Source organism: Canis lupus, chromosome 31 (genome assembly GCF_048164855.1).
Source record: "Canis lupus baileyi chromosome 31, mCanLup2.hap1, whole genome shotgun sequence".
NCBI classification, from domain to species: Eukaryota; Metazoa; Chordata; class Mammalia; order Carnivora; family Canidae; genus Canis; species Canis lupus.
Window position 1 is genome coordinate 6,500,888 of NC_132868.1, and position 22,871 is coordinate 6,523,758.

Sequence of the window (22,871 nt, forward strand, 5' to 3'; positions counted from 1 at the left end):
TCCCTGCTATTGCTCGGACCCACACGGGCACCATGTCACGTGTCGTCCATTAAAATGACAGTTCAGGGAACCAGGTCAAGAAAATGTCACCAGATCTTTGATTTGGGCCCATTTAGAAGACAAAGGAGGTACTCGGGCTGCCAATTCTTTGTGAGGTTTGAGTTCAATCGTATTTATAAAATTTTCAGCTCATTTGGAGAAAGCAGGTGACTTTACCCACAATGACTCAAACATTTCATGTATTAAAGGGGGGAGGAAACATCGTATTATGTATTTTAAAACTTTTTATTATAAAATGGGTCATATTTAATTCTTTTTGGAGCACCATTGCAGAAATGGGCTTAAGAATTATGTAAATGTGTTTTAAACAAATAGTATTTGAATCATAAACGGGCAATTCTCCTGTGCTCTAGCAAGAGTTGCATGTCTGGGGTCAGTGTATCTGCCACGCCCTTTGGGAAAGGCATTGCTGTCCCCAAGGCGGAGGGCCTGGTTGGCCTCAGGCACCTGTTGCAGCGTATGCTTCTCAGACTTTTCTTGCTCGTGACCTCATTTCAGTACTTTTAACACCAAGTTCCTAGAATTAGTTTGCTATGTAGTGGGAGAGTTTTGATGGACATCCAGGACTCTGTAGATTGTCCTTCCTGCTGTTCTGGGGTCCCACTAGCCATGTCATCCCCCTGTGCAAGGAGATTGGCCAACTCCAGATGGTGGGGAGAAGCCAACTAGACCCCATCCTGCCTGGGAACCTGGTGGCATGCGGGGGGAGGGAGGGATCTTGGACATTTTCTCCCAAAGTGCCATTATTTGGAATTCTTGAGTTAATGCATGCAGCACACTATCGACCTGAATTTATATAATTGCTGCAAAAATTGAGGACTTTTTAGGTTAGAAACACAACCTGTGTAGGTTCTGTGCAGGAAGTTTTAGTCTTGTTTTGTTTAATTGAGGTGTCCCCAGCAAGTTTTCCATGGAATTCAGTTGAAAATAGTCACATTGTGTAAATATATGCATAATAAATACACTTTAATTTATCCATACACTGTATTACGTAGCATACAATAGATATATTAACATATATTCACATACATCTGTGTGTATTTATGTCTACATATTTATAGATATGACATCTACATATTCACATATAAATATGACTATAATAGCATGTCTATATATTTATTTAAACTTAGGTAATCTGAAGGTGCCCGTGTGGGCTCAGTTGGTTGGCTGTCTGATTCTTGATTTTGGTTCAGGTCATGATCTGGGTGTTGTGGGAGCTCAGCATGGAGTCAGCTTGAGATTCTCTCTCTCCCTCTGCTTCTACTCTTCCCCTTGCTCATGCTTATATGCACTCTCTCTCAAAGCAAATAAATAAAATCTTTAAAAAGAAAAGAAAAAAAAAAACTTTTGAAACCTGTATGCACATGCCTACCTATGTAATACATGTGTCTCTTACACACATATAGGATTTACACATATATGTCTCATTTGTATATATGCCATATATATAAATATATAGACATCTGATTGGGTGATACAGTTCCTCAAGATTCACCTGGTAATTGTGACTTTCAGTAAGTATACAGTCAGCATAAGAAGCACGTGCAGTTACTATAAATTGCTCTTCGGTGCTCTGGATGCTCGGAAAGGTGATGCATCGCTTAGGGAGACATGCTGCTGTCACTGGGAGCGCTGTGATTAGCATAAACGCTGCCAGGCTCCCAGCCCACATCCCCTACTCCTAACAAAGATGGGCTGGCGTTGCTGAGACATTTACCCTGTTTACAGATCATCCGCCTACACAGTGACAATCTTTCTTCAAGCAGAACATACCTGTTTGGAAAGGGGGGAAATGATGAAATACTATAAGGGAAAAACCAGTTAACTCATTCAAAACAAAGGTCCTAAAGACATGTGTTTTCTGTCCTGGGGTCAAGGCCATATGTCCTTGAGACCACGTGGACCTTGGCCTGCCTCTGTCTCAAAGCGGTTTAGTGAGTCAGCAACTATGCACCCCAGCTATCAATTCAAATAAGAATTGGTTTGAAGCCAAGGACAGGTTGACCCGCCTGTGGGATCACAGGCGCACATGGGTCGTTTCAGTGTTCAAGTGGGATTATCAAAATGTAGATAGATGACTCTCATTATCAACAACAGAAGCCGTGTGGTGGGGGCTGCTCATGGCCTTGGAAATGAGCACTATGACTTCTTGGAAAACCAGAATTCATTAAATTCCTTTAAACCATTTTCAAGATACAGAAATGGGATAAAAGAGAAAAAATTCTTAGATGAGAAAGGGAAATTCAAAGATATTTAGGTAAGTTGAATTTTAAGACAAACCTATGATTGAATTTCCTAAAGGGACTTCTCTGTCATGCCTGTACTTCTAGGACTTTAGATAACCTGTAAAACAGCCACATTTGTAGCCATGACCAACAACGCGATCCACCAGGAGATTTTCCGCAGGAGAATTTGGGTCTTAGATTTTCAGCAGGAGACTGATTATTACAGAGCTGGGGCTTCATTCCTTTCATTCTTAATTTTGACTCTCTGATTTCCTAAATTTATCTGTTGGTTGAAAGCTAAGTACCTCTACTTTCTATGTGGTCTGCATCTGTTTTGTCTGAACTTACCCCAATTGTTCTTTAAAAACATGATTTTAGATGCACTTATTTGTTTAGGATTCACATCCTGCCTGCTTCTAGAATCAGTGGAAGCAGTCTGTGAATTAAACATGAGGGGACTTTTAAGGGAGTGAGAACAGGGAAAGCTCTGAGATGAGTTGAGCCAGACTTTGGGCAGATGACTTCAGCTCTTGACAGTTAAGAAGCTCTTGACACAGAAGTGCACCTGCCTCCAAAGTTCCTCTTACAGAACACGAGGAGCCAGCATACCGTCCTAGCCTCCTTAGTGATAGTGATAATGCTGACCTCTTCTTCTCCTCCTCCCCTCCTCTCCTCCTCCTCCAGTGCACCCTGGTTGGCATACTGGACTCATCTAGAACATTACACTGGTCAGGTCCCATATATCTCAAGCAACTCGGGACCACAGGGCTGGGTCTGTCCTGTATCCTTGAGGGAAGGACTGCACAGAGCTCCATGTCTGATCATCCTGGTCCCTGGCCTGTTCCTCCATACCCCCGCTCTGCAGACTCACTGAGCTGGGAGGTGATCCATGGTGCATGGGCACGTGACCCTTCTCAGACAGTAGAGCCGCCAAGGTGTTCTCACATGGTCCTGGTTACTCAACCAGGCTTGTTAACACTTCTCTGTTCCAATTGAAATAATATTGTGCCCGCCCTTATTTACTTTTTTCCAAGATTAAAAAAAAAAATTACAAGTTGGATTTGTCCTGCCTCCCTGGAACACTTCTGCATCCTGGTGATCACCCTCCCTAACCATCCTTCCAGTTCTTTGTCATGTTTGTGATGGGCCTTCATGGGTGTTAATGACCTCTGGTCCTATTTTCACTTTTGTCTTTCTTTTGGGAGATAAACATTGTGTTGTCCTGTGCTCTGTCCTTCCCAGAACTGATAAGAGGCACTTGCTTTCTCTCCCCCAGGTCTATAAACAGCATCTTTCACTTGGGATCTTGGAATAACTTACCCCTGACTGTGTTCATGGATATGTGTTAGTCTCTTGATTTAAAATGACAGCAAAAGGGGCACCTTGTGGGGGGGTGGGGCAGGGCTCAGTCAGTGAAGTGTCCGCCTTCAGCTCAGGTCATGATCTTGGGGTCCTGGGATTGAGCCCTGCATCGGGCTCCCTGCTCAGTGGGGAGTCTGGTTCTCCCTCTCCCTCGTCTCTCCCCCTGCTTGGACTCGCTCTCTCTCACTCTCTCTTTCGAATAAAGCAATAAATAAAATCTTTACAAGCAAAAGGAAAAAAGTAAAATGACACCTTAAAGGTTCTTGTACATCTTCACTCCTCCTGGAAAGAGTTCTAAAAGCACAACAGAAAACAAGCCAAATCCCTACCTCTCTCCACTGTTGGGAACTTCCTGTCTCCTAGGCATGGCAGTGTCATTTCTGTGTCTGTTTTATGTGCTGAGGCACCAAGCCCTCTCTGCCCTGTGTGCTCCAAGGTGCCTTTTTGGAGTCTCCCTCCGACCTTGCTTAGGCTTCGGGTTTCCATCCTCGCCTTTATCCTGTCTTTGCAGACCCCGGTGCCCCCGTGCTCCCTGACTTGGCTGGGCCGCCGCGCCCCTCCTCCGTAACCTCCCTGTGCTCCCTCAGCCTGGGAAGGGATGACCGTGTGGCTCTTTGAAGCCATATTTTGTTCTTTCTCTTTTGAACTCTCTGCCCTTTCTCCAGTCACAAAAACAAAATAGAACAGAACAAAACAAGCCTCCTCTCCATTTCTCAGCTACCCAACGCACCGCCCACTGTTTACATTCATTTGTTAATTCTTCTGATATCAAACTTAGAGCTTTCATTCCTTTTTGTTATTGTTATTTTTCTCAACGTGTGTTCAGATTAGTCGCCAGTGATCATTTCTTACTATTCTTGCTAAGTTATGGTATTGGGAGAAGTATCTACCCTTGACATTTTACTTCATATTTAGAAAGCAGATCCCCAGACTTAGCTCTTTTCATCATCCTTAGGGCCAGGGCACCAGCAGGCTGAGTTATGGCAAATCAACACCGCCTGGAGGTGGGGGTTCCGCTCAGATTGAAGAGAGCGTTGCCAAACCATCCGATCCAGAGCTTCTTATGCAGGGCAGTGTGCGATTCAAATCCTCATGGATCACACGACATCTGCTCTGGCCCCTTGCTTGGTTCCTTACCGCATCCTGGTGGCTCACTGCACTCTGGTCGTGCCCTTCCACACCTCCCACCCAGTCCGGGCACTAAGGGACAAGGGCCCCAGTTGGGGAAGTGGTTTCCTTGCCCGTCTCCCGAACTGTAATCTCCCTGTCACAAGATTAGCTTCTACATGGAGTGCTCCTTCAACACTGGATCGGGTCAGACTTCATGCAGTGAAAACAGAAAATGAGTCCTTTTGCTTTCGGAGTAAAATTCAAATTCACTAGGCACAGCTGGCCCTTTCTGACTCCATGGTGTATGTGTTACCTCTTCCATACCCAAGGAAAGCACCATATTTTCGTGAGGCACGGTGCCTCGGCACGGTCCATCCCACCCCCCACCCCGAATGTCTTTCCACTTTAGGCCACTAAAATCCTATGTGTGTCAGGTGGCATTTCCTCCAGGAAGCCTCATTAAATTCTGTCCTTCCTTTAAAACTTACATTAGATGTCACCTTCTCTGGGAAGGCTTCCTGCATCTCTCCCCTTCCCCTTCCCCTTCCCCTTCCCTCTGGAGGTAGCGACATTCTGTTCTCTGCACAACTCTGTACTAGTTGTTATGGCCCTGTATTTTCATTTCCTGCTAAGTGCCTGGATTGTGACCTCGAGCACAATGTCTGCCAAAGAATATCTAATCAGTAAATGCTGGCTGAGGCCCATGCGCTACGATGACAGTACCCCATATTTTCTATGCATACTTTGCAAGCACAAAACATTCAACTCTGGGTCATCACTCAGCATGGGGTTTTATCCCACATGTTCTGGACATCCTTTCCTTATTAGTTACATTTTTACTTCTCCATCAAGACTCAGAAATGTTCATAGATTCTTACTGTGTATGGAACAGCAGTTGAAAACTTTCTGAAAACTTGTTCCAATTTGTTTACAGAGCTTCACATGTGACCCTTGCCTTTGCAGAAGCATTCGTAACATTTTTTTTCAAAGTTCCAGAGAAGATTTCTAAGACATCTTTTCATGAGTGGCATCCAACAGTTTCCTTTTATTTATTCTCCTAACACATATCAAAGGAGATTTCCAGTTTGCACTGTTAACAGGTACAATTCAAAATGAAACCACATTCATCAAAAAAAGATACATGCTTTGAGATTTTAAGTGAATGTATATATTTATCTTCATTAATATCTTCTATTGGACAGGTGTACAGATGGAGAAGGTCAGATTATTTAACAGTTGTATTGTTTCTTTGGGGGGGGGTCAATATCTAAGATGTTTTTTTTTTTCCTTTAGTGGTCAATTACCATATAATTTATTCACCAGTCAAAATATATTCAGTTTCACCATTTCTTTGGAGCTCAGGCCTTGTTAACATGTTTCATGTGGACTTTTTTTCAGGAGGAATGTCAGAATTACATCCGGGTGCTTTTGGTGAGTGGTGACTGGTTATTTACCTGTGGGACCAATGCTTTCACACCTGTCTGCACCAACCGCACGGTAGGTCTTCATCTTGAGCCCTGACACAATCTAATACCAGGAAAATCCAAACACTCTGTTAAATCTATAGTTTTACATGTATTTCTGTTCTCTAAGGACTTGTTTTTTAAACCAAAGAAAAAGTCTTTTTTCAAATTGAATAAATATTTGATGTATTGATTTATTACTAATCATACTGCCTATGATATAAAGAGCTGGAAGTAGCTATAGCTTGTTTAATTAAATCCAAATATGTTTCTCTACTGTTTCTACCAGCTTTTCCCCACCAATGATCCCAAACACTAATCCTCAACATACTCTTCATTTGTTCTGGTTTATTATAGAGATACTGACAAGTATTAAAATGGCCTTAAAATCATAATCCAGGGGCACCTGGGTGGCTCAGTCAAGTTAAGCATCTGCCTTCAGCCCAGGTCGTGATCCCAGGGTCCTGAGTTTGAACCCCATGTCGGGCTCCCTGCTCAACGGGAAGCCTGCTTTACTCTCTGCTCCTTACCCCACTTGTGCTCTCTCTCGCTCTCGCTCTTTCTCTCTCTTTCCAATAAATGCAAAAAATCTGTAAAAAAATTATAATCAAAATGAAGAAAATATAATTTATAAATTGGGTAAGAACAACGTCAAAAAATTGAAGCTAGCCAGCAAATGAAGCCCTGGCCAAAGTAAAGTTCCATCCTGACCTCTTTTTTGTTTGTTTGTTTTTTAACCCGTCCTTATTGGCAGAGGGCTTTCCAGCGCCTGCCTCTCACACCTGTAGATCTGCAGGGTTGCCACAGCACACATGCAATCTTCCTAATTTGAGATATTAGTGGGATGTTCTGCAGGGAGGATAATAAAGAAATATTTTATGTTGATTTCTTGGTTGCAAAACTCTCAGAGCCTGAATTTATCATCTGCAATATTTTCAAAATAACATTCGGTTATTGGAAGTATAAGGGAGATGAGGAGGAGGGTAAGTGTTACAGAGAGAGGCCTTTGTCTCATGCCCTGTTCTCAACACTTTGCACCTACTCAGGTGGTGGTTATCTATACCAAGTGGTGCTGAGCTTTTTGGTCCCTGTGTGTTAAAACAAGAGTTTAAGGTGCAAGGATTTTAGTAACTTCCCCAGAGCTAACCCTCTGACAGCAGAGCAAACAGAGTGTCTAGATCCCCTGTCTAGTCCTTCTCCTCTATTACGACCTAGGTCAGGATGAAGAAACTGGTGGAACTTTTCTCATTCAGTGATTGGTTGGGAATCTAGCCACCAGATGCCTGGGTTCATACCAGATGCCTGACTTGTCTGTCTAAAAACTGATGATATAAAGTCTTGGAAATTTGGGTTGCACAGTACAAAATAGCATGTATCCTTATCTGTGAGCACAGTTTTGGGCTATTTGTAACATCTTAATTCCCTTGTAGTGATAAAATTGTACATAGTCTTTATTGTGGTTTGCATTTCAGTAAATATTGAAGTTTTCTTTATTAAAGTGGAGGGATCTGCAGTGCCCATACATCATAAATAGGCCCCATGTACAATCGGGACGCCTGGGTAGCTCAGTGGTTGAGCGACTGCCTTCGGCTCAGGACATGGTCCTGGAGACCCAGGGTTGAATCCTGCATCGGGCTCCCTGCATGGAGCCTGCTTCTCCCTCTGCCTGTGTCTCTGCCTCTCTCTCTCTGTGTCTCTCATGAATAAATAAATAAAATCTTAAAAAAAAAAAGGACCCATGTACAATAATCTTACTTCGCATTTTGTGAGAGTTTAATGGTTTGAGGTCCAGCAAGCGTGAAGGGACGATGAGGGAGGTGGGTTCTCTGTCCATGTCCACCAAAGAGTGTTTTCATCAAAGTCAGAGTGCACACATCGGTCTTGTCTTATCCTGAGCCCCAGAAAGTTTATCACTTATGTATCCTTTGCAGTTTGGGCAGATGTAATCCGTTAATGCTCTTAAAGGGCTTTCAAGGGGATAATCGGTTTCCTCTCTCTGGTCCTCACCCACAGTTGAGTAACCTGACCGAGATCCATGATCAGATCAGTGGCATGGCCCGCTGTCCCTACAGTCCCCAGCACAATTCCACGGCTCTTCTCACAGCCGGCGGGGAACTCTATGCTGCCACAGCCATGGATTTTCCGGGACGGGATCCTGCCATTTACCGGAGTCTGGGCATCTTACCTCCTCTCCGCACGGCCCAGTACAACTCCAAGTGGCTCAATGGTAAGTCTTATGGTCACTGCCCATGGTCCACCCTGTTTGTCTGTCATGCCTGGTTGCTTGGTAACCAGCAAACTGTCACAACTCAATTTCTTTGTTTTCTAAAGAAATCAAAATGTCACTTGTTTTGTACATCTGTGTGGAAGGCATTGTATGGGGCTCTTTAGGAGTAGAAGGGATCAGATACTGTCAACACTGTGAACCACAGGTAACACAGGGCTAACGTTGATAGGACCATTCGTCGAACTTACGATGTCTCAAATAATGCTATTGTTTGACGTTCAGGAAATTTGATATTGCTTCAAGGATATCTGTAGATTCATGTATGTTCTTTCTTAACTTCTCATTGTATATCTAAAAACAGGAAATTCCTGGAATTTCATGAATTTTTCGGACACTGGGTAAAAGGTAGCTCCAAAGAGCTTGATCGATTTAAAAAAAGTATCAAGTCACATAATTAGAACACCGGGGGAGGCATCTTCAGAGTTACTTGGTTCAATGGCACCAGAGTCCATAAGCTCTGTCCCTGGTCTCTCTGCCACCTACACTGTTGTGCCATCCACAGTCCTCAAGCTCTCTGCTGGGGATGCAGGATCAGTGATGTAGTTCCTGGCCCTGCATCCAGGTGTGACAATATCCAGAAGAAGAAAAGGATATTCCTCGTATTTTGGGGGGTTTGTGGTGTTTTTTTGTTTGTTTGTTTTGTTTTATTTTATTTTTAAAGAGACCAGAAACCCCCAGAAGACTTCTTTTCAATCTTGGACTAGAAATTGGTCATGTGCTCACTAAGCAGACCTGAGTGTGGAGTTCCAGCAGAAACTGAGCTTTCTGTATACGTAGGTGTTCATGTGTGAATGTGCCTGTACACACAGTGTTTTAACACACACCACAGGACATCCCTTTATTCAATAGTCTGCATGAAGATGAAATCTTGAAATTGCCCTTATAATATTGATTATTTTGAACTTTCAAATTCTACAAAGGTTTACTGGCCTTTTGTCAAGTACAAGCTAACTATATAGACCAGAATTTCTCAACCTCAGCACTGAGAAAAAGATAATACGTTGATATGTGTGTGGTGTGGGGCTGTGCTGGTTATCATAGGATGGATAGCAGTATCTCTAGCCTCTACTCGCTAGATGCAATAGCACCCCTCTACTAGTTGTGATAGTAAAACAGTTTCCAGAAGTTTCTAAGTGTCTCCTGGGGGAGAAAAACGCCTCTGGCTGAGAACCACTGGCTTTGGCTCATTATTTATGCATATTTATTTGTATGTGTATATAAACATGACACAAGCATTTTTCCAGATAATATGGTTCAACTAGCCACCAGGTTGCCTTTAAAAGACTCCATCTAGAAAAGAGAATCTCCTCATCAACTTTCTCCAGTAATTTAAATGATTCTGTAGCTTCCAAAGGGCACCATGAATTGTTTTCCTAAACTGCAGCTGTAACTAGATTTTCTTCATTAACATTATTTCCACTGAACGGTTTTAGACCCCTTTGGGCCCTGGAGCATTCTTTTGTTTACTTAAAGTTCTTCTTTCTGTTCATTTTTGATTTTTACTGACCAAGCAAAGTTTCTAGTTAAAAATCAGAATCACCTGCCCCCCAACCAAAGGCAGTGTAATTAGAGTTTGTCCAAAGCAAAGTAAAAAGTCATTAGGAATACCATCTCTCTCTCTCTCTCTCTCTCTCTCTCTCTCTCTCTCTCTCTTTTTTCCCAAAAGTGACCCATTGAAGAATATCCTGGAAAAATAATTCAGGTCATAGCATGAGTTGTAAATGTGGACTGTTTCTTTGCATGTGACTCCAATACCCACTGGCTGATCAGATGGTCTGATTCCATTAACCTCTGGGTGGAACCCTTTCTGTCTGAGAGCCAAGTGATGTGAGAAGGGCGATGGGAGAGCTAACTGTGCTTGTTAGCACAGTCACCGTAGGCGTGCTGTCAGTATTTGTCGAACATAATGAGTAATGTTTTAGGTTCCTAAAGTGCGCTGCTGTTTATATATGATAGAATCCAACTACTGAAAAATTGAAGAAAAGTCCAAGGTAAACATGGTAAAGCCACCCTCGACTCACCTTGTCATCCTAATTCCCATGGCACCAGATGGTGCTGCTGCCCTCCCCTGCCCACCAAGGAAGGCCCTCACTCCCAGGGCAGAGAGCAGAGATTTGAGTGTTGAGTGTTTCTTCCGTCTCCTGGTCCTGTTGGAGCACTGCATTCTTCTACTGAGCCCCAAGATACTGTCTCTACTCCTGGTTGGCCCTGGTTTTCTGCTCTGATTGACCATCCAGGACAGATTCTGGTCTCTGACTCCACTTAGTTCTGCTTCTGTCCCCTACCTGAACCTGGAAGCAGGGGCCTCTATTCTTACTGACCTCGCTGGAATCTGTCCTTTGCATCCCACCTGCTGTGTAACCAGACGCCCTGGTCTCAGTTCCCTGCTATGTTCTGGAGAAATTTTCTTTCTTTACTTGAGATTGTTTGCGTATCTGTTATTCCTCCCCCCGCCCTTTTTTTCCCCATAGCCTCAGATTTCTTCCTCTCTAGTGATGACTGCCATCTTTTTATAAAACTGTGCAGATGTCTTTCCCCTTAAAGGATACAAAAACAAATAAAGAAACCCAAACAAGCTGAAAACAAAGTTAGTTCTGCAGTATCCAAAAAGGGTCCCATTTCCTGTTGTGATTTTAGCGACCCATTCAATGAGGCTCTTATATTCTTCTCCAGAGTTCTCAGCTGATTGAGAATCAAGGCACGCAGGAAACAAATGCAGAGCAGAGGTTTGGATTTACTGTTGATAGAGCTGAGTGGGTGCTCTGGAAAACCCGGAGCTGGTGTGGTCAGCTACGAATATGCAGATGATGGCCTGCTGAATGAGGAGGCCCAAGCCCGCCTCATGACAGTCATCGGGAGCTCCCTCCGCATTGGAGAGCCCATTCTAGGAAAGCCCAAGCCTGCTGATGGGAAATGTGGTTTCATGACACTCACTCATAGACGTGAGCAAACAGGGTTCATTACTTACACATCTCAGGCTGTCGCTCAGCTAACAGCTGCTTGCATATGAATCAGGACTCATTTCTTTGTTTTGGCCATTTTTTGGTTTTGCCAACAGTTTTGTTTGACAGAAGAGAATTGTCTTAGCAGGAGAGAGGTCTAGAATATAGGACCTTTTAACTATGGCATGCACAATTTTTGTGTCCAGATGTGGTACTTGTGATTAAGTTGCACCCAGGACAATTTGCCTTTTACACAGAGGTGGCCCTTTTCATAATTCAGTTAGTTGCCTAATACAGGAAAAACACAGTGGTCTTTGAAGATTGTAGGAGAGGATGCTTCTTGTCTCTTTCAGCACTGGTCACCCCAGATATTCCTCGGCTTGTGGCAGTATCACGCGGTCTTTGCTTCTGTGTTCACGTGGCCTTCTCCTTGTGCGTCTCTGTCCTCACTTGGCCATTTTCATGTAAGAGCACTGGTTATACTGGATTAGGAGCCCACCATCCGCTGGCATGAACTCCTCTTAATTCAATCTACCATGACCCCATTTCAAATAAGAGTTCATTTAGTGCTGGGGGTTAGGACTTCAGCATATCTTTTGGGGGGAGTGGTGGATATAATTCAACCTGTAATGGTGCACTGATCAGGGAATGCTCAGATGTTGCCATCTTACACTGCAGTGTCTTATTTCTGATGACAACTCTACTTTTCTCTCTGTGCTATATATGAGTCAATCCTCTGTCCCACTCCTCAGCCTCCTTATCTCTGCTCTAGTATCTCATGCTTAGCAGGTTGTGCTGTCTCCTCTTTGCCGAAGGCACGGCTGGTTTTCCCCCATTTCTTCCTTGCATTCTCCAGACCACTGGTGTGGACAGTCTGTTCACTTAAACTGTGGCCCTGTCTGCTGTATATCCCTTGTCCTCCCCGTGATCTGTGCGGGGAGGGGTGCCCGTCTCCTAGGCAGCATGCACAGCATGCAGAAGTGCATTTCATCTCGCTCATTCTGTGTTGGGGATCTTCCCTCAAAGGTCTCTAGTGAAGGCTTGACAGAAATAAGCACACGGACACCCCAGTCTGAGAAGAGCAAATAGACACAGAGTGCCTGGACTTCAGGACATGTGGACAGAGCACAGCAAGCCAGGGCCCTTTGGTCACCCCATCATCCCAGGAACCTCAGTGCTTTGGGGGTAATCTTCAGGAAAATGGTGGCATTGGCCTGCCCAGGCTCACATCTGGCCAGGACACAGGGAACCCTGAGTGAGCACCTGCCAAGCCTCTCATGCCCCCAGGGACCCAGCATAAACACCTGCTCTAGTTCCAATAACCTACTTTGAGCAAGCTATGTACCCTGGATCTAACAGCAGAGTTCCAGGCACAGTTTCTTATTACCACCACCTCTATGGTCTTATGGCAGTTAGGTGGGTACCCCAACAGCATCGCTGTCTGTGTGCACCAAGACCCGGGTGCTGGCACGTGCCAGCAGCTGTCAGCAAGGGCTGACTGTGGACACCTTCATCGGGGTTGCTCTTTTCTCTTTCCTGGTCCATGTGGTCTGGCTCCGCCTGTTCTTTCTGCCCTAACTCCTGCAACTTTGCTCGTGTGCACCTTTGGTGACCTTGCAGGGGAAGTGTGCAGGGGCATGCCTTCCTTACCACGTTTCTTTGTACACGCTATTTATGCTGTCCTCACTTCCCTTGATTTTTTGCCTCCTCCCAAATGCTGCTCTCCACCCCCCATCCCCCACCCCCCTCAGCTACAATTAGAGTTTCGGTTTCCTAGATCTCCTATCCCTTCTTTGCATTACGCAGGACTGTGCTTGTCTCACGATCCTGGAGCTCTTGGCCGTTCTTCTGCTTAAAATCTAGAGTCCCCATTCCACCTGCAGAGAAAGCTGAAGGCCTACCCACTGCCGCCTGTTACCTCTGTGTTTTCCCTTGCTCCTTCTGCTTTGGCCTCTTAAATGTTGCCCAGTGCTTCTGGCTCTTCACTGGCTCTTAGGGATCAGCAAAGGGCCAGAGAGTAAAAGCAGCGTAAGCTTTGCAATGCATGTTGTCCTTCCCTTCTTGCAACACATGTTCTCGGTCCCTCCCTCATAGTGGCCATCACCAGCGCCCACCTGATCGCGGAGGCTGTGTGCTCGTGGGTAGGGTTGGCTGGCAGGCCATAGTTTGCCGGTCCCTGTTCTATCTGAAAAGCTCCTTCCCGCCAAAAGCCACTTGGCCAACTGGTTTAGTTCCTTCCAGTCTTTGCTCAGATGGGGCTTCTCAATGGGACCCTGCCTTATGTGAAGTGACACCCTGTCCCATCTGAGACTACTTTGTCCCTCTTACCACGCTCAGCTTTGATCCTTAACTCCTATGCCCTTTGAATGCTGGCCTCCTTCCTCCCTGCCCCCCAGAATGGAGGCTCCCCAGTGGCTGGGCTAATGTATTTTGTTCAGTGATGTGTCCTGCATGCTTTCAACAGTGTTGGGTACATCATAAGCACCCAAAAATATTTTTTGACTAAATGAGTTACTACTTATTAGTTTGCTTCTTTGCTTCTTTCCTTGAGAGAAGGGATTATATGCGAGCCATCTTTGTGTGCTTAATATTTCACTAAGTTAAAAAAAAAAATTTCACTAAGTTCCTGAAACACAGTTGATGTTCCATCAATATTTTTTGAATGAGTAGGAGATAAGTGCGTTTCATAAATAGTAGAAATATGAATGGTGTTGTTAAACAAAGGGAGCGTGTCATGGGAATTGTAACCTAGAATTAAAAAAAAAAATAGATTTATTACATTTGAAACTGATTCACATCAAAACATCTGAGAAAACTTCCTTTGTCCTCTCATTTGGGCACTCCTCAACCGTTAGTTAGTTATCAAAGGCAGTGCAATTGATTGGATAATGTTCTGGTGGAATTTGAAACACTGAGTCATGTGTTTGGTAGTGAATGTAAGTTTCAATATCAAATTTATGCCCTGTGCTGAAATTACTCTGAAAAAAACTTATGTGTTTAGAGAAATACCTTAAAACCACTTTAATGCATTAAAATACTAATCATTACTCTTATTAAATGATTACTGTAAGGCAGGATAATAAATGTTTAATAGTCAATGCTTAAAATAGAGAAGCTGTAAAATTTGCTTTCAGAAACTTGCCAAGAAATTGTCGATCAAATTGGGGAAACAATAAACCCACGACAAAGGGGGAAATGACATTTCCAAAATAATATTGTGCAAATTGAGATTATGGGTTCTTAGGGAACTACATGTTCCCTACAGAGAAAAAAAAAATCTCACTAGGAACTTGGAAAAACTAATTCATAAATGAGCCTTAATAAGTCAGCATGGATGTCTGCGTGGACATAATCTCGTTGACACTCGATGACCTGCTTGTTTTCCTTCTCTGGGGGGAAGTGTTTGCTTGTCCAACGAAGTTGTCCCGATGAAGTCCGCAGCTCCTTCTGTTTCTGCAGATTCCCACCATGACCTCATATGGAAGCAGAAAAACCTGATAGCACAGGGGTTTTCATCTTATCCACACAAGATTGTTTCATATCAGCTATTATGTTTCAGGCCAAGAGACTTCCTCTTGTAACAACCTCAACTTCTCCTGGTTGGAAACACTTTAATGATGTTCCCTATGCATTAAATGGACTCTTTGAGGTATTTAAAATATAATGATTAACCTCTTAATGATTAAAGATAATTTACTTGGAGAGAGAAAATCCTCTCTGTGCTTAACTCAAGGAGAAATGGTTGTCCTAACCGTGAAGACAGGTGCCTGGTGGAGGAGCGCAGCGCTTCTCCCTGAGAGCAGATGCCGCCTCTCAAAGCTCTAGGCATGGCCATGCCAGGGTGACTCTTTCGGGCTCATCCTGGTGACAATGAGTTCACTTTTGGCAGAGTCTAAATAGCACAGTCCCTAACGGTGTGAATCATCTGCTCCAGGGGCTCCCTGGATGGGCAACATTGCTAGAGCAGGAATTTCATAAATTGGAAGCAGTGTTCACAGAACAAGCAAAATAAAGACAAGTGGAGCCTAGGAATTTGTGTAGGAAAACTCAAGTCTTTATCAAGAAGAAGCTCAGTAAAACCAGAACAAAAATCACGATTGCATAGTCAGCAGCCTAGTTTTATATGTTACTAAACAGGCATCTGGGGAGATGCTGAAAAGGGGTGTCATCGCGAACAGTGGGCTTCTTCAGCACTGCAGCTGTGAGGCTAAAGCCTGACATCTAATGTGTGAAGTTTCAGCTGGCTAGGATGATGAGTCGTGGGCTTAGAGCATGTGAGCAGTCGGGTGACGTGGGACCCAGCACGATGAGCCACCGTTTCTGATTGGCGGGATATCAGGCAGATTGTCTGTCTTGTGTGGGATGCAGGTATACTGGAAATTGTGTTGTAAACCAAATCTGATTATCTTTATAGGGTTGCAATGGCCATTTCGAACTTGCTGGGTAGATGGGAGACTCCATACACATGCCTTCAGTAATCCTCCACAGAATCCTCCAAGGGAGATGACGCTGTCCTTAATTTACAGATGAGCAAGCTGTGGTCAAAGGGACTAGCTCCCTGAGCCAGAGCCTCTAGGCAGATGTGTACATGAGCCAGGGTTTGAAGACACACCCACTCCGGAGCTTGCATCTTTGCCCCTCCACATGCTCCCTCATCCCATTTGCTTCATCCACATCTTAGGAAACAGCAACATCATAACCTGCCTCCATCTCCCTCCTAACATACACATTTTTTTAATGCATAAGCTACCATGGAGGAGGGATAGGAGAACCCTGGAGTTTAGGAGGATTTCCTTTATTTGTGAAAGTTTGCAAAAAGAGGTGAGATGAATGGGGATTATTAAACCCAAAGTAGAAAAGCCTGTGACATAATTTAAAACAGCCCTTCATGGGCGCAAAAGCTTGTTAAGTGACATAAAGGAATTGGTTCTTCTGGTGCTCTTTGCAAGCAGTGTCATGTACTGATGGGTCTCTGTGTTGAATGCCTGAAAGTAGGGGAGTACAGAACCCCTTCAGTCTTGCGGTGACAGCTCTGTACTCACCAGTCAGTCATTAGGACTTTCAATTTACACATTTCAGAAGAGAATGGATGAATAAGCCCTTCTTTCCTCCACCAAGGCATTATGTGGCCAAAGGCACAACGATATACACTAAGTCATATGGAGACCTGCATCAAACAGAGCAGAAATCCACACGGAGAAGTTGTGTCCCATTAGAAAGAAGACAATATATACTGTATGGAAATTTTCTAGTACTTAATCACCAGGCAGGAAAACGCTTCAATGTATTATTGTCTAGACATCATGAGCGGTTTCCTTGCGACAGTCCTAGGTCACTCCTGCCTCCCTGGCATGATTATAACATTGCTTCCTGTCCCTCTCAAAAGTGCTCCTATTTGGCTCATAAATCATATCGTCATCCTGTTTATAAATCCCCAGGTCTATGTGTTTCAGTAAATTTGTCTCCAAATTATTCTGTTAAACTCTTTGCATCCCCTCAGTGGCCTCTCACGTTTTATCTGCATGGCTGCATATTAGACAGTTGACTCTGTTCTTTGGGCTTCTGCGTTGCCCTGGCCCAGGTCAGCTCAGGAGATGAAGACCACAGCATCGTTGAAGTTTATGTCTTCTAACTGCATACTCTTGCAGCCCGGTATCTTTTTCCAGTGAGCTCTCACATATTTTCCTCTTCCTCTTTAAAACTATTTATAAACATTAAAATAGTTCTAAGATCTTTGAATTCAAGTTATTATTCCAATTAAAAGAATTCCTCTCAGCTTTGATTCATGATTCTGCAGGTTAAATGATTCATTCTTAAAAGAAGTGAACCACTGCTTTTAAAAGAGAATCAAGAAAAAATGAGCATAGTAAATTGAAACTTTCCGTTTTGTAAATGTTTAAAAATGCATATTTGTGAAATTAGTTCGAACGAATTGAGCCTTGGAACATGTGGTGTGGGAGACGCTCTCAGAAGAAGGGAAAACCTGCAGAGGCTCTGTGCTTGGAACAGATTGAGGGGGAACAGACGAAGGATGTCTTTGTCACTCTGAGCGAGAACGTCTAGACGACAGCCAGTTAGTGAAACTTCTCTAGACATAGAGGGGGCTTTGGAGGACAGTCTTGGCCTTGCAGGGTGAGCGCTCGTGTAGAGGAGCAGATCTCATTCGGAGAGAGATGGCACAGGTCTACTTGGTACTGGTTGCTCCTGCTGGAATCAGCAAATGGTGCAAAAAAATGTTCATCAGGTCATATTCCCCTTGAAGCAAGAAGGAATCAAGTTGGCTGGGACTCCATTTTTGGTTTTATGCAATGGTTTTCTTTCTGCCAGGTGCTCAGTGAGCGAAGGGCTTGGGGATCCAAGGCTGGCCTCACCCCACTATTACCTGACCACTGCCACCCCTCACACACAGGAGCCTGCATCATGAACTTTTCTTTAAAACTCCTCGGTGACTGACTCTCCAGGGGCACTTGACATCCCTGCTCCCGTCTGGATTGCTGTCCTGGCTTTTCCCCTGCCCGGCTGATTCCTTTATTCCAACACGAACTTCATTCCATTCCTGGCCACTGGTTGGGTGTCCTCTTAGTCCTCTTAGCTGGTGTCTCTCCTGCTTTTGGCCTGGCGGTCCCTCCCCAACCTTACATCTGCCTTTTTTCTGATCCTCTCCTTTCTGATTCTGGAATTCACCTCGCTGCTGCTGGTCATCATTGTCCTTGTCATCATTGTGATTACTTGTTGGTCTGTGTTGTTGGTTTCCTCACACTGTCCCTGAGGACATGAGCTCTTTCAGTTACCGCACACGCAGAGCTCAGCACTGTCCCCACCGTAGGTGGTGAGTAGCTGATGACGGAGGAGGACTCTATCTATAGCACCTCCACTATATCTGGTGCCACATCTGCTGAGGGGAACAAAGGCCCTAATTTGTTACATAGAATGCAAAGTTGATGATGTAGCTTTTTAAATAAATACTGACTATAAGTTTACCAATATATGTGTAAATATTGATTTACATACTTTGTGTATATGCATATTTATTATATTTTAATTTGCACATACAAACACATGGTGATCTACATTTCGATGATTAGCAATTAAGTGCTCGGCACTTGTCATGCATCACCTTTAATTCCCCTAATGATACACATTGGGTGGGGTCACCACCACTCTAAAACCGGACACAGAATCTGTGCTGTTAAGTGACTTGACTAGTTCACGCAGCCAGTAGGTGGAGGTATTGAGCCATATATACATATGCCTCGGTACCTTATGTATGTGTGCGTGGGACACACGCACAGACACGCATAGACACAAGGACACCAAACACACATGTATTATCTACCTATCTGTCTGTCTTCCTTTTACTGGAAATCTTCAGGAAAGCTTTACTATGTCAATGGCTTTTAAACCATATTGTACTTAATTTAATTTTAGTGTAATTATCCATGCTTACTAGATACCGGATGAAATTAGTTTACTTTGGACCACTCTGCAGCACGTTTTCATGTCACTGTGACAAGGGGAAAATGTGCACAGTAAGAGGGCGTATGAAATCTAGGAAGATATATGGAAATGTTTTGGGTTTTTTTTTGTTTGTTTGTTTTGTTTTGTTCTGGTAGTGCCTGACAGCAACAAATTAGAGGATTTAAAAAAGCTGGCTTACTGTGTCATGTCTAAAGATTGTTTCCATTCATTCTTTCCTTTTTGTGCAATGGGTTGCTCTTTTAAAAACTCAGCATGGCTTTATTTATGTTTCTCCAATTTTGATCATCTTTAAGCTTAACATTTGTGTGTTTGATAACATTTGTGTGTTTGATAATTCATTATAATTATGTGAAGTTCTACTAAACATAAATTATTAAGAGGGAAATCAAGAATAAATCATGAAATAATAATTATAGGCACCATTTATTGGGATCCTACTGTGTACCAGTCTCTTGATCCTTAAGGCAAAGTAGGTCTTTTGTGACCTGAATTGTCATCCAGGATAAAAGAGCCCTCTAGATGTCCATGGTCCAGCCCAGGATTTCAAGCTGGGATGGTCAGAGGCACAGCCCATGTAGGCTCCATGCCCAGCCCTCTTCCAGTCAGCTTTTGATGAGTGTATTACAAACTGGCTGTTGATTGAAAAAAAGATTTATGATAGATGTTGATTCTAGTAAGATTTTTGTAGAGCTGACAGACTGGAATTCCTTTGTGTCTTCAATATCCATGGGCATTAATTTGGACAAATAGTTCTATATCAAGAGCTTGTACGTGATCTGGTCTGTCATCTGACTGAACCACGGGACATAAGGCGCCCCCAGACTGACAGAGGAGGTGTTGCCTTAGAAAGACTACAGAATGGAAGGATCCATTTGGATGTTCAGCCTTTGGTTTCACCTGGTCAAAGTCTTCTCAAAAATGTTGAAGCTTTTGTTCTTTTCATTACTCCTATTTATTATCTTATGGCTCACTTCCCTTACCCTGATCTGCATTCTGCATGGTCACTGATAAGTAAATGTATAAAATGAAAGTTCCTATGTCATGAAACATATCTGCTCTTATGATATGACATATTTTGTAAAATGCTTTGTAATCCATAACTCAAGATGTTTTATAAACATGAGAAAAAACAGCTTCTCCATGCATATAATTATAATAAGCTGCCATATACTCATGTCTGCTTTATTATTTTTTTTCTGAACTGGCAGCACCTTCTATTCGTGTGTCGCTCTAATGACAATAAAGAATAAAGGACCTCTCAGATCTCTCTTTCACGCACTTATATTCATTGTAGGCAAGAAGGCGAGTGCCTGATTTATGACTTGTTCAGTTCACTCAGGAGTGACAGATTACTAGTATGTGGTGAATTGCATTTTAACAAGAGACAGAACTTAAATAATGAGAGGGAAACAGTAGACATCTTATTATACTGCCTGGTGAGAGTCAAACATCTCCTACCTCCGGGGTTATATCTATAAATGCAAGAGATATTTGGCTGTCTGTCTACCAATTATTCCAGCTTTTTTATTGTCTTTGGAAAAGGAACAGGATGCTGGCTGACTTTCAAAAGGCTGTGCTTTCCAGGAAATGGAGCTTCCTGGTTTTACAGCAGGTCGCACCATCAGGGACCCATCATGGTCCTAAAGGGCCACAGTGGGACAGCAGGATGTGTTTCCAAGTGTCAGTTAGTTCCCTGTCTAAATGGACCTGTAACGGGTGGTGAGTTAGAAAATGGCACACACGACCCACTGAGCATGCATTCTTCCCCCATTTGTACTCAGTAGGAAAAAAAGTGTTTGAGCGTTTCTGTCTGAAGTGTGCTTTGTCACCCTATCATACAACTATCTCAAGGTGGTTTGGAGATACAGTGGAAGTCTGCTGTGGAGAGAGGAAACTGTGGGCCGGTCTGCATGGCATTGGCCAGTGTCCCCTCCTAGGAGACATCCAAGTGAAGCTGTTCATCTTGAGCAGATGATGGACATGGAATAGATGTCCTAAGTGTCACTCCCTGGCTCTCTGGGGCGGTGGTGGCACCTCTTGAAATGTCTCTGGAGTTGGGCAGGTGCTTCCCAGCAGCACTCTTGCCTAATGAGCCTTTGGATTATTGGCTCCTTCTCCCACTTTTTGTTGCCCTGTCATTCCTCATGTCCCTAATAGCAGCAGGGTAAATTCAGTCTGGACACTTGTCTTCTGGAGTAAACCTGCTCCCCCACTCTGGTTTCTAAACCACCATCCCGAATACTAAGTTTTGTGAATGTTATGAATATAGTCCATTGTTCCTTTGTAGCGCGTTGTTTTTTTCAGGGGAGTGCAAGGCTAAGTGCCTAGGCTCTGAGGTCAGATGGTCTGGATTCGGGATGTAACCCCCTCCCGAGGCTCCCCACTGCTAGTTGTGTGAACTTGGCCATTTTACTAATAACTAGTAACACAGTACCTACCTTTATGATGCCTGTGAGTTTAACGAGCACAAGAATGGGAGCCCCGAGTGGAAGCCTGGCGCAGTTGCATTAGCACTCTGTAGATATTTTTTAAGTTACAGACTCAGCTCTGACTGGAAGAAACCGTGACAGATCTTTTTACCTTTGCAGCTTCTCATTTCCTCGGTCCAGACCTCCTAGAGACATACACTCTGGTCTTCAGGCTGTTTGTCCTCAAATTGGTAGCAGGAATAGGTCTTTGTGAGGGTGTTGATAAATGCTGTGGCCTCTGCCCACCCCTCATCCACGTGTGTTGGTGATCATAGCCCCAAGCTGGACACTCCAGTCCTGAATCCTCTTTCTTTGCTTTCTCCATCTTATGTAAGCTTTGTGGTTGTTGTTTTCATGATAATCATGATGATTTTTATTGTTTGTTTTTAGCAAAATTATCAAATTACAATTTTGTTTTAGAGCCTGGGTACAGGGCATATTCTGAACTGATTTAGCCTTCTCTTTAGAATTAGCTGTATAAGTGAATATTTTCTTGAGAAACCAACCAAATATAGTTTTGTAATTGTTCCGTATCTTTGCTTTTTGGGGTCTTCCTCAATGAGTAATTCTCTTTTGGAAGCTCAGTAAACACAGGTTCAAAAACATCCGCATTATTTTGCTGAATGTTCCCGAAACCCAGGTCACCTCCTGCTTCTCTGTGAGCATCTTTCTTGATATGAAAGCTTGCTGTACAGAAAATATGTTTGATTTCCATTTCATACACTTTTATGCAATCTAGTTTCCTTTATACCCATTTCAGGCTAACATAATAGTGATCTACGAGGATGTTTGACTGTGTATAAATGACAAATAGTCCTTATTGAAGTCTCTATTACCTGACGTGCTTAAATTACTGAAGAACAATATCACGGACCAAGAAGAACACATTGCATGCACAGCTTACACAGCCTAGACTAGTTGTTACATTTTTATGATGTAAAGTTGAATTAAAATGAGGCATTTTGTGAAGATATCTAATATATGTGTTAATTGAAAACTGGTAACAGTTTTTTGGATGGAATAGTAGTCATCAGGATTACCTCCATGTTTATATTTCAGACCTGAGGTGAGCTTGTTGTGTGTCTCACTTTTAACAATGATGGGTTGTCTTGTAGCCAAATGTACTTTTAGTTGTCCTGCCAGTAACACATCTGTTGGTACAATCTGATTGGATCTGGCAAAGTACAAGGCCAATTGAATTGCCCCCAAAAACTAATTGTCCCTGAAATGTGTCCTTGTGGATATAGTTGTTGTGTGTGTCTTTCCATTAATTTTGAACACAAAAGGTTATTGCCATATTATTGTAATGGCACCATAAAATTCAGACACTTGCTAATTGAATAGAAAACCCCTGGCAATAGAGGAAAGAGTAAAAACCAAACCTGGTTATTAGAATTTTTTAAAGATAAATGTTAGGGCATATCCATGTTTGAAAGAGTATCATTTCTACCCTGAATGGATTCAAACAAGAAGCT

At 43.3% G+C, this 22,871-nt stretch overlaps 1 protein-coding gene across 14 annotated transcripts in view; it reads left to right on the forward strand.

Moving 5' to 3' along the window:
• SEMA5A (semaphorin 5A) overlaps window positions 1–22,871 on the forward strand; it is a 475,568-nt gene that overhangs the window by 301,195 nt on the left and 151,502 nt on the right. For all 14 annotated transcript variants that reach the window (XM_072807361.1, XM_072807363.1, XM_072807354.1 and 11 more), the window contains 2 exons: window positions 6,156–6,254; window positions 8,234–8,447. In XM_072807361.1, coding sequence (XP_072663462.1) covers window positions 6,156–6,254; window positions 8,234–8,447 — 313 coding nt within the window. The remainder of the gene's footprint in view (window positions 1–6,155; window positions 6,255–8,233; window positions 8,448–22,871) is intronic.